The sequence below is a fragment of the Pseudophryne corroboree genome, chromosome 2 (genome assembly GCF_028390025.1).
Source record: "Pseudophryne corroboree isolate aPseCor3 chromosome 2, aPseCor3.hap2, whole genome shotgun sequence".
Lineage (NCBI taxonomy): Eukaryota > Metazoa > Chordata > Amphibia > Anura > Myobatrachidae > Pseudophryne > Pseudophryne corroboree.
This window is the reverse complement of record NC_086445.1, coordinates 122,214,380-122,227,132: the sequence shown is the minus strand read 5'-3', so window position 1 is coordinate 122,227,132 and position 12,753 is coordinate 122,214,380. Positions and strand designations below refer to the sequence as shown.

Sequence of the window (12,753 nt, the reverse complement as noted above, 5' to 3'; positions counted from 1 at the left end):
CAATTTACTATCTATCTACCATCCGGATACCAACTTATACTGGCTGGTTGAAACTACCTTTTGCTCCCTAATGCTGGAAAATGGACGAAAACGGTTGTTCGGATAAATGGGTTAAATGAAACAGAGTTAACCAATTTGTCTGAACAGTGTTTGGGATCAAATGGTCAATTGTCATTTGCTCCCATATATTACCATATTTTTGTTCCAACCAGACAAAATGGGCAGATAATCATAAAGTGTGAACCCAGCATTACTGTTGAGATTATGAGTAACGTTTTGCTCTTTAGTAGGTTAGAGAGCTACCCATTGGCTCCTGAAGTGGAGCAGGATACTTTTCACTGGTATATGGACTATAGTCCACTATATATTGCTTCATTATTTGTTTTGGTTTGCATTTCACAATACAGCCCAACTTCTTATATTCACTACACCCTGACTTAAAGGAATTACTCTTTATAAGCATCTCTTTAACTTAAATGTCCCCTTTAAAAAAAGCAATACATTAGACTACCACTGTAAATTGTCAATATAAAAAATAATATCAAACCTTACTAAACTGTTATATCAAGTTGAAAGAGTGGTTATACTGTAATGAAGAACATTCCAAATAGGTTAGGTATGGGTGATCGGCAGTTGTCACCATACCAATGTCAGGATCCCAGTGTTTAGTTTGTTTGGGGGGGAGCGCAACGAAGCCCCTTGCAGGCTCGGTGGCTTGCTGCGACCACCACAGGTTCTATTCCCACTCTATGGGTTTCGTGGACTCCCACGGGTGGGAATAGTCCCTGTCAGTTGGCATGCCGACTGTTGGGCCTTCCTCCGGGCGGGATTGCGGCATCGGTATAGTGACCGCCAGTCTCCCGACCGCTGGTCACATAACCGCATCCCTTCCAAATACATAGAATACCGTTATGATAAGCAGACGACAATACAGTCATTAAATGTAACCATAATACGATTGCAACTATGCAATTGATGGAGCCATACCTCATTGCATCTTGCAATCAGTACTCCCCACCCTGGATCTCCTATAGGGCACCATTTCAAAGTAGGTAAATATGATTATATAAGACAGATGCGACCATGTGAATAAAGCATTCTTCCATACATATATGGATGAGGGCAAAGCATGGTATATTTGTGCTACACAGTTAGTACATGGCTGATGTACGAGGTCGCTAAACACTGCAGTTGCAAGGACCTCAGTGGGATTGGCTGTGATACAAAACAAGCGATATGGTATACGAAAAAAAATGAATTCAGAGCTATTTCCATTCTCTTTTAATTAAAGTTAAACAAAGTACTGTTGCTATAATACAAATGCTATATTTGCAAGTAGAAAATTCCTCTTTGCCCCAAGTTAGGATGATGATAATGATACAAAGTTGCCTTCTCTTCTTTTTAGATTTATTTAATCATTAAACTGAAAATTATCAATTAGTGGATACAACGAAGAAGGAATTCAAATGAAAGTAAATTGAATCATGAAACATTAACAGGCTGATATCCATAATAATTAACATCAATTGAAAAATGATTAATTACAACATTAGGCTCTAGAACGTATTACAAAAGCTTAAGCAAAACATCTTTAACGATGTGATAAATTGTATAATCAGCACATAGAGAAATAGAAATTAAAAGATTAACTAAACAATAAAAGAACTTGGAAACATCAAATTAGAAGAATTACATTTTGTCTTGCAATTAAAGTAGATGGATTTTAAGTAATAACAAGGACGATGAACAATCACAAGTAACTGGTTTTGGAGATCATCAATAATTACAACAAAACTACATCATGGTAATTACATTTTACATAAATAATAATAATAATAATAATAATAATAATAATAATAATCTTAAACACTTTAAATTAGGTTCTCAACCCCCTATTCCAGAACCCCAACTAGCTTACCCCCTTGCCAAGTAACCTACATACTGTATTATGACATGGCAAAATCAGAACACATCAATGCATCAAATCTTCCACTTGAAATATGTCTGAGAGAATACTGAACCCAACCCGCACTCTATAATCCTCACCGACCCCAAATTCTTGTAAATTCACGACCTGCACATTACTAGCTACTAAAAGTTATACACACTGGCTACTGTAAGAGATCATGATGAAGAATGAATTGCTAGTGTACATTATATAATTCCTTACCAAGGTTTATCTTAACTGGCATACTGTCACGATCTTGACTTGATTTCTCATGTTCTGTGGCTTACCTCTGCTTATTCTGCAAACAGGCACCTGCTTCACATACAAACTGCAGTCTTGATTACTTGCTGGGTAGCACCTGAGCAGGAATTCCACTGTGTGTGTAATTGCCAAGATCCAGTGTTCAGCAACCAAGCTCTCTGTTCATCACACCCAGCTTGCAGTAAAGTCTTTACATGCTGTTCCTGCGTAGCTCTCTCAGCATAATGTCTGCTTCCTAGTGTTTGGGCCTACTAGGCCTCAATCCACATCAGAGCCTAAGCCTTGAGTACTTCTGTGACAAGTCCTGATCACCTGACTGCAGCACAGCCAATTATGTGACTGTCTGAGCTTCCCTACACCACCTGATCATCCCAGCCAATCCCTGCACACTGGCTTCTATAAGAATGCTGGGAAAGGACTGCCTGATCGCCAGTACTATGATTGTCACACCCTGTATGGATGTTTGCTCTCAGCTGCTTCCAGGTTACCTTGCTCCAGGAGATTCCATTCTGCCCTGAGACCTGAGTTCCATCCTGCTTGCAACTCTGCCTGGCTCCATCAGTGTTCCGCCATCGATCTCCAGCTCCATTGGTGTTCCGCCATCGATCTCCAGCTCCATCGGTGTTCCGCCATCGATCTCCAGCTTCGCCGGTGTTCCGCCATCGATCTCCAGCTTCGCCGGTGCTCCACCATTGATCTCCAGCTTCGTTGGTGCTCCGCCATCGATCTCCAGCTTTGTCGGTGCTCCGCCATCGATCTCCAGCTTCGTCGGTGCTCCACCATCGATCTCCAGCTTCGTCGGTGCTCTGCCATCGATCTCCAGCTTCGTCGGTGCTCTGCCATCAATCTCCAGTACCATCAGTATCCTTTCTTCTCCAGTGGTCGGTAACATTGTGTATTCCTCTACTTTGACATCATCAGTGGTTTACACTGCAACTGTGTCTGCTATCGTGTGCTCATTATATTGGGACTTCATCAGTGGTTCACATTGCATCTCATATTACATCTTGCCATCGATGTTATATATGCTTTTGCATTACCTTGTTCCTGTGCCAATGTTACTGCATTATCTGTGATACCGATCATTGAGTCTAATACCATCTGCCGCTATCTATACCATCTTGCGTGCTGAATAAAATACTTATTTTATCTTATATTCTCCTCCATTCTGGTCACACCTACGCTCAAGTTTACCATATCCTGGTTATGTATCATAGCTCCCAGATTCACATTCCAGTCAGCCTCCACTGGTCAGACTCTGACCTCAGGCGTGACACATACATGATATTTTACAATACATTAGGTTGAAGGAGCACTAATACTGCATTCATTCATATCTTAATCCGACACCATAGATTTCCTTATAGTAATTAACAGAAGCAAGCAGTAACCACAGTGACAACAAGGTTCGCCTGCACGGAATTATTATTTCTAGCATATTTGATGATATTTTACAATTATTAGTACATGTGTAGCACAGACAATTATGCGCTTATTGATGATCAAATTCCCTATTTCATCTTTATCGCCTTGTGCCTATATCATTAGTTCTTCACTAACCCCAAGTTTTCACCTCTCAGTGCATTCACTGCTCTTCTCTCTAAAATATTACAGCTCTCTAGTGACTTCTGTAACATGTCTCTTGTTTGCCGTCTATCATTTACCCAAGTGCAAAGATCAATACTCATACTCTGGTCTTCTTTCCTACTCCAGCTCCAGTCCCTTGATGCTCAAGTTTCATTTTTAACCCATCTTGCATCTGTGACATTGACAAACCAACAGACTGCTACTCGCGACCAGTGGTGGTTCCAGAAGTGGGGCTGAAATTCAAAAGGGGAGTCACACCATCCTCCACCCCAAATACTTTCAAACATCACCGTCTGGGGCTCACTGGCAGTTGGTGTGGCTGCACTATTTGAATGTTGACGTGCGCTACAGCCCCACCTCTGAAACTGCCAGTGTGCACCGCCATGTTTAATATTTAGAATTTTCCGATGAGCCTGGAACCAGGAGAGGGATGGTAACACTTGGTGTGAGGTGCAAGTATAAGCATAGGCCATTACACCCCAAACCACTACCCTACGATTACAAAAGGGCTTTTTCTTAAAGTCTTCTAAATTATCAAAACCTGTATATAACAATGAAAATGACTTTCCTCGGTACACTTACATATTAAAGGGACTACCTCACTGTGCCACCTGCCAACTGTCTCTTCTTCCTTGTGGCTAACTAGCAGGTTGGATGACCCCAGCATTTTCAACATGATGAAGATATTGGAATTGCCTTGCAAGGAAAGGGAAATTGTTTCTTTATTTGATGAAAAAGGCATTATGGCGACTGAAAGAAAGAGTATAAAAGGCCAATCTGCCACGTATTTTGGTACCAAGTTTTTATGGAAATGTAATATTAAGAATTGTCTGGTTAAAGTCAACCTCCAGATAGGTACAGAAATTGGTCTGAAGGAAGTTTGATTCCTTTGGTGATTGCTGTGAGGTTAATTTACTGCTAGTATGAGGAACTGACAGCAATTAAGTGTGTCAACTACAACCAAATATAGCCGACAAGATTGTCATTGACAACGAAGCAGTGAAGTTTGTGCCACAGCTATGGTAAACTTGCCACAACAGAACAGCAGTGGAGGTCAACTCATCTCCAAAGTTGATAAAAGCCTGGTTACAAAGTGCTCTAGCAATGGGTGGAGGATTCTTCTAACAACAAAAGGTGTTTGGGGTGATTGGTCTGGAAACTGGTGACATATGTTTTGCGGAAGTACCTGACAGAAGTGCTAGAAATCTAATAAATGTTATAAAGCAAAACATTGTTGAAGCATTTGTCATATAATTGGATTCATGGTACGCCTACAAAACACTTGACTTGAGTGAAGCAGGCGTTCAGCACCTGAAAGTGAACCATAAGTAAAACTTCATCTTCCTTGAAACTGGTGTCAACATTTGGAATCAATGAGTGGATCTTCAAAGTGGTATAATAAAAGACACAATAGAACCTCATGAAAGCGCCTGATGTCCCTCATGGCTGAGTTTGTATGGGCAAGAAAATTGGTGACTCCGGGACGTATTAACAGAGGAGCAGGCCCGTGTGCAGCCTCCTTCATCTGTGCCCCCTCCTCCTCAGCTGGCGCCCACTGGCGCAAAAGAGTCTGAACACTAGAGGGACACATACTTTATTGTGCATGCGCAAATCTCAAGGGAAATGGTGTGGCGGCCATTTTCACAGGTATTATCTTACTGTGCATGTGCAAAAAGATTTGTGGAGAGATGGGGCCACCAGTGGGGGACTATCGAGGGGTGAGTATTGAAAAAATGGGTGCATGATGTGCAGTATGGGCCCCCCTGGACCTTGGGGGCTCGTGTGCACCGCAAACACTGCACCCATTTAGATACACCATTGGGGCATTCTATTTGAAGTTATTCTATCTGCAATGCATTATGCATCAATTCTGGGAACAGGAAATTCAATATTAATGCTGGAATCAGCTAACAAGTCAGTTATCCATGAGGAAGAAAAGACCATTCATTGGCTGGTGGTTTAATGAGTTAGTCCCCTTTAATACGTAAGTAGCCTGTCTTCTCTTTCTTGGTATAACTTTGGGGGTGATTCCGAGGTGGACGATAAGCACTAATTGCTGTGACTTTTGCTGCAGCTGCTACTGCAGAGTTATGCTAATGCTGCAGCCGAGACGCCCACTGGCTGCTGCTCTAATATGTTGTTGTGAGCGCCATCTAGCGGACATTGGCAACCATCAAATTTCTGACTAACATTATGTTTGCTGAGAATGTCACCATCCACTTGGATGTCCATGTATTCCGATCTGCGTCTGCAACCTATTTTCTACTATGAATAAATAGAAATTAGAAGCCTCCCTAGATTTTGTTACCTTTACATCTTTTTGTGATATTATATTTCCTTGTAATGAATCCTCTCTTATCGAAACATGCATTGGAACCTGTTGCTAGGCACATAATAATATGTAGTAATATAATATTACTTACCGGTGAGAACCACATGACTTTAAGAATCCAAATGGTTAGAGCTAAATTCACAACAAGGATGATGAGGAGAAGAAGAACAAACAGGTAAAGGCAACGCTTTCTCCAGCCGTAAATCCCAATATTATAGACATACTGCCGCTCTGGGTGCTCTAGGCTTGTTCCGTCAGTCGTTGTGGTGTATTGCTCCCGGACCATCTGCTGTGAAAGATAGAACAAAAAATAAATGTTTAAAGTGTAATGACAAAATAACTTTGTTTTCACTAACAATGCAATGGAGCTTATTTAAGAAAATGAGACAAAAACCATACCTCCCAACATTGGGACCTCACAAGAGGGACTCGCAGCGCCCGCCTAAAAAAGGGGTGTGGCCTATAGAAAGGAAGCGTGGCTTCGCAGGCATGCTGCGATCATGAGCCATGCCTCCTATTTCCGTAACTGTGGGGGCATGGCCAGCGCTCTGTGAGCTGCTGGTATGCCCCCAGTACCTCTGTCTCCGCGAATAGACGCTGTACATAAGAAATAGTGCATCCATATGACCCTGCATGTGTATTAGGCATGCCAGGACTGATTCTGGCACTATTTATTTATGTTTAATGTCTGTATAGCGACTTTGAGTCTTTCTGGAGAAAAGCGCTATATAAATAAAATTATTATTATTATTATTATTATTACTATTAGTATTATTATTATTATAGTGTTAGCCAGCGGCGGTTCCTACCTGGGTGGAGGAGGGGGCTGCCACTGGCCATGCTGCCGGGTCCCTACCGTCTTATCCCTGCTTAAATCCGCTACTGGTGTTACCTATCACTATATAGTGACTATTATCAGAGCCACGGTACATGCATGTAATCCTTAACAAATAGCCCCCAAAAAGCTTTCTAAATCACCAGAATGGCCCTCATTCCGAGTTGATCGCTCGCTAGCTGCTTTTAGCAGCAGTACACACGCTAGGCCGCCGCCCTCTGGGAGTGTATCTTAGTTTAGCAGAAGTGCTAACGAAAGGTTAGCAGTTCTGCTATTAAATATTTCCCTGCAGTTTCTGAGTAGCTCCAGACCCACTCCTAGATTGCGATCACTGCAGACTGTTTGGTTCCTGGTTTGATGTCACAAACACGCCCAGCGTTCGGCCAGCCACTCCCTCGTTTCCTTAGGCACGCCTGCGTTTTTACCTGGCACGCCTGCGTTTTTTAGCACACTCCCGGAAAATGCTCAGTTACCTCCCAGAAACACCCCTTTCCTGTCAATCACTCACCGATCAGCAGTGCGACTGAAAAGCGCCGCTAGACCTTGTGTAAAATTGCATAGTTTTGAGTAAAAGTACTTTGCGCGTGCGCACTGTGGCCCATGTGCATGCGCAGAAATGCAGATTTTTGCCTGATCGCTGTATAGCGAAAATCTGCAACGAGCGAACAACTCGGAATGACTACCAATATGCGGTGGTTAGCAATGTTACTTTTGGGGCTGTGGAGTCTTTATTAATAAATAATCCTCATAAGTGTTCTACAGTTTCCACCTGATTATGGCAATTATTATTATTATTGGGAATATTCCACTCAGTTCTACCATCGCCATGGTTTCCTGTGATCTGAAAAGTTAAGCTTTAGATGGAGTTAGCCACTGTAGTCTATAGACCAGGGGAATTCTACATGGGGCCCTCCAGTTGTGGTGGAACTACATATCCCAACCGTGTTACAGCTTTGATATTAGAACATGTTAAAACTGTGGTAGGGCATGCAGGAATGTGTAGTTCCACAACAGCAGAAGTGCCACATGTTGAATACTCCTGCTATAGAATATAGCATTGTTGCAGAGGGTTCTCTCCCCAGCAGCCTATCCTGTGCAGGGTTCGGTATGATTTCCTGGCAGAAGGGATGCCAGCAGTCAGAATACAGATGTTGGCATCCCGATAGTTGAAATTCAGACAGGTGGGGAGGTTAAGACTGTTCCCCCATCTCCCATACCCCCTAAACCTCCCCATCCACAGCCTATCCCTAACCTCCCCCCTTAGTACCTAACCCTAACCCTCCCCCATCGGTGCCTAAACCTAACCTCCCGCGGTATCGCCTAGCCCTAAACGCCCTACCCCCTCTGCCTAACCCTAACCTCCCCAGGTGGCGCCGAAACCTAACCCCCCCCCCCACCCCCAACCCTAACCCTAATCATCCACCCACCATTCTTACAGTCGGGATTTCGGCGTTGCCATTCTAACTGCCGGGATCCTGACAGCTGGCGTCTTACCCGCGTCCCGCTATGCACATGTGCCGTACATACACTGATTCTGAACCTGGCAATAAAGGATCCCTCCTCAGCTGTCTATCCTGTGTACATGTGCAGTATGTATACTGATTTGATCCCTCTCCAGCATATTATCATGTGCCAGTGTTTACCCTGCACAGAACCCCCCCCCCCCCCCACCACCACCACCAATAACTAAATCTCTCTGCACAGGTTACATCTGCCCCGCCTGCAGTGCAGCATGGTATTGCCCAGTTAATTTCTTTTTTTATTTACTTACAAACAGGATTGGACTAGCCCACAAATGTACAGGGGAAACCACTGGGGGGCCCACCTCCTACTCTAAGAATCAGGTTCTAGACTGTGCACTTGACTTCTACATTAGACATATGTTACCTTATACTGGACTATGGAATATTTTCTACAGTGCATTGCTGTTATTAATCTGTTATTAATCTGGTACATTATCAGGCATGCAGCAGCTGAATTTACTGTACAGTATATATTTCTGAAGGGGCCCAGACGCTGCACTCTCTAATGGTTAGTCAACCAATGAGGTGGCAGGCCACACCCCCTCAGCAGACTAGCCACACCCCAAAACATGGGCCCCTACCGCTGCATTCCCCCGGTGGGCCCTACATGCCCCAGTCCGACACTGCTAATACAAACATGATTTAGGCCCAATGTGCATATGTACCTGGCAATTCAGATCAATTATATCACTTTAAGTACACTTTTCCAGCTGTGGTCAATGGCCAACATGGCACGATACAATACATTTATTTGATAAATATAAAGAACTTTATAGAACTGATTTTCTGGAGTGGGTTTATGCGATGTTTTAACGCATGTGCCCAGTTTTCTATGTAATTAGCGTTGTAGAACTTTGTGTTTGCCATGCTTTGCATACTGTAAGTTCTATAGTTTAACATAAATTACAAGAGGCCTTTTAGAAAGATCTAAGTATCATGTTATACACATATATATATATATATATATATATATATATACTGTATATATATATATATAGACAGAGAGAGAGAGAGAGAGAGAGAGAGAGAGAGAGAGAGAGTTGGAGCTTGTGTACCTGAGCGTTACTTAATTCTGTCTCACCACAAATTCTGTTTTTGACAAGTTTATGGAGAAAAGATGGAAGCACACGTAGAGATAATTGATTTCTATGGAGAGATGACAGGCATCTTTCTAAAGTTGATGGCAGAGCAGAGATATGGGAAAATGAAGAACATGTTGTCTTTTCCCATCCCATTACATTATCGCTTTGGAAAGACATTAATGTGTGGGGCACCGGAATCTCTCCACAGGGATCGATGATCTCTGTGTGAGATTCCTTCTCCCTTCTGTTCACTTGTCAGAAATGTAATAGAGGTATGAGGGAAATGACTAATGTTTGTGAGCACACAGCCTAAGGTAAATGTCTCAGACACCAGGACTGGGGGTCAGCAATCTTGTGTTACTGTAAAAGTCTAAATTCCTGCTTCAAACACAAGCTCTGACTCTCAGCCGGCTGTAAACGGGTAATCCCTCATCAAACGCTGTTTTCTCTAACATTCTTCCATCTCCTCTCTGACTTCGCTGGGCTTTCTCCCTAGACTAATACTACTACATTTTCTTGGCACCAGCATGTTATAACAAGATATCATACTTTCCATCCATCCAATTTTAAGTGGGACGGTCCTATTTTTCGAACATTGGGGCAGATTTATTAAGCTCGGTGAAGTGATAAAGTGGAAGGTGATAAAGGACCAGCCAATCAGAGCCTTACTGTCATGTCACAAGCTGGGTTTTAAAAATGACAGTTGACTGGCTGGTCCTTTATCACCTTCCACTTTATCACTTCACAAAGCTTAATAAATCTGCCCCATTGTGCCTAATTCACACCTGATCGCTTCTCTGCGTTTTTGCAGAGGTCTGCGATCAGATAGCCGCCGCCCATAGAGCGTGAAAACCCGCCCCGTGCAAGTGTGCGAACGTCAACAGACAACGGATATCTGTAAATCCGTTCGCAACTCACTCACCATCAAATGATTTTTCCATTCTGTGCGTAGCGCAGTACTTACTCCTACACTGCAAAAGAAACAGGCTGATCGGGGCCGAGGCCGTCACACATCTGTCCTGAAACTGCTTGGGTACGCCTTCGTTTTCCCAGACACTGCCAGTTTCCACCATCAGCAAACCGCCGATCTATGTGTTTTGTCGGATACGCGGCCAAATCCGACAGGTTTTAGCCCCATTTCCGACAATGTCAATCCGACTTAAAAAAAAAGTCGGATTGGCATTGTCAGGAACGGGCAAATCCTGTCGGATTTGCCCGGTAATTGAACACTGCATTGTCAGATACTTTCCATCGGAGAAGATCCGACAAGCATTGAATACACCCAGAGTATATCTCTTTCTGTCGCTGGCAGCATTAGGCCATCGGCTGCAGAGAAGCAAGGTTTCCACCAGGGCTCCCATCCTTATGTATAGCTGGCCCATTGCCACCAAGGGTAAATAGACCCGTTAGACAGTAAGATCTAATGGAGAAGGGATGATGTGAAGGATAGAAAAACATTTTAAATCAATCATTGCTCCTTAAATGCAGCCGAGATACAGTACATTATGGGTGTCACTATCATCCAATAAATCTAATGAGAAATGCAAATACATGTTTCACTACGACGTTGTTAAATTTGTGAACAGAACATAAAACCAGGAGGATGAATAAAGACGTAAAGCTCCCACTTTTTAGTTGACTTTTTATTGGACTTCCCGGCTTTTCAAAAAATCCACAATTTTATTGCTTTCGGTTCACAAATGTAACAGAGCCGTAGTGCATTGCATATTTAACATATTACATTTGATATGAATGATAACATATTCTCTGTACTGCACGGCGTAATCTAAATACTCAATAATAACAGTCTTGTACTGTCCTTTTTAATTCACTCTCTACAGTTACCATGATAAGTGATATTTGCAGTAACTTTAGCTAATGCGATGTACCATTCAAGTTAATGGACTGTTAGATTAAAGTCCTTACTACATCACAAGTTTATTATATTTATACTGCTTATTAATTTTCATGCTAATGCAATTGAATAATGAAGTATAATATAAATAATGTGCATAATGCCACATTTCTGAATCTGGATGATGAAGGACTTTTGGTTAATATGGTGGGATGTAATGCAGTCCAAGATTGCCGGAGTTGCGGCTTGCTGGATTATTTTTGTTGGCAGAGAATTGCGGTGCCTGATGTAGTTACATTAGTCCACACACTTAAAGAGTTAACAGCATGCAGGTTTATTTAGATACACACAAGTTACTTAGATATCTTGTCATTTTAGGCAATTGGCCCCTCATAGAAGACAGTGTAACACGTTATATTAGCGGTACTTATCAGTATGGTATATGTGGTTGTGGTATGACAGCAGGGTATGGCTCCGATGGTAAGGGATGGAGGACTGTACGTCCGTGCAGTCTGACTCCCGCTGTGAGAAGAATGCACCGCCCGGCTCTCTCTTAAGGTTTCGGCAGCACGGTACAAACCGCACACGTGGAACGCTCTCTCCAGTCTCTTCACACACACACACACACACACACACACACACACACACACACACACACACACACACACACACACACACAATGGACTGGTAAGATGGAGGAGCTCTGTGTCAGGCTCCGCCTCCCTAAACCACTGGCACTAGAGAGATGAACACTAGGGGCTGCGTGCATGAGACCCTATACACAAGGAGACAGGTACAGAGCGTACCATTATCCAACAACAATCACTTACAAGGCAAAACCATGCCTTGTAAGTGATTATCCCTTTAAAAAAACGTCCGGGATCGGCAAGAATCCCGCACCTACGGTGATCTCGGTCTGCATTACATCCCCCCAATGATGTGAGGAAATGTATCATAAGTAATAGTTACTATCAATGCTGCAAGTATGGCGGTACGGGGCGGTACTGCATACCAGTAAGAAATTGACAGCCGCTAAGCAGTACCAACACCCCGACCACCTTGCTTGCAGCCGCTGCTGTGTGTGAGGGGAGGAGACCGCAGCGCGCACCTCTCCTGATTGCAGACCAGCAGCGGCAGCTACTGATTGGCTGCTGGACCGCGAGCTTTGATTGGCTCACAAATAGGGTTACCACCTAATCCCTTTAATTCTGTACACATATTAATTACACAGGTTCTGATGCTGGCTGACTTCAAGACTCAATTTCACCTGGTTTTAATCAGCCACAGAACCTGTGTAATTAATATGTGTCCAGAATTAAAGGGATGAGGT

The 12,753-nt window shown here is 43.0% G+C and overlaps 1 protein-coding gene across 1 annotated transcript in view; it reads right to left on the bottom strand.

Moving 5' to 3' along the window:
• The window catches only part of SGCG (sarcoglycan gamma), a 356,819-nt gene that overhangs the window by 238,147 nt on the left and 105,919 nt on the right, over nt 1–12,753 (bottom strand). Inside the window, exon 2 of the mRNA XM_063951669.1 lies at nt 6,220–6,417. Coding sequence (XP_063807739.1) covers nt 6,220–6,414 — 195 coding nt within the window. The 5' untranslated portion in view covers nt 6,415–6,417. The remainder of the gene's footprint in view (nt 1–6,219; nt 6,418–12,753) is intronic.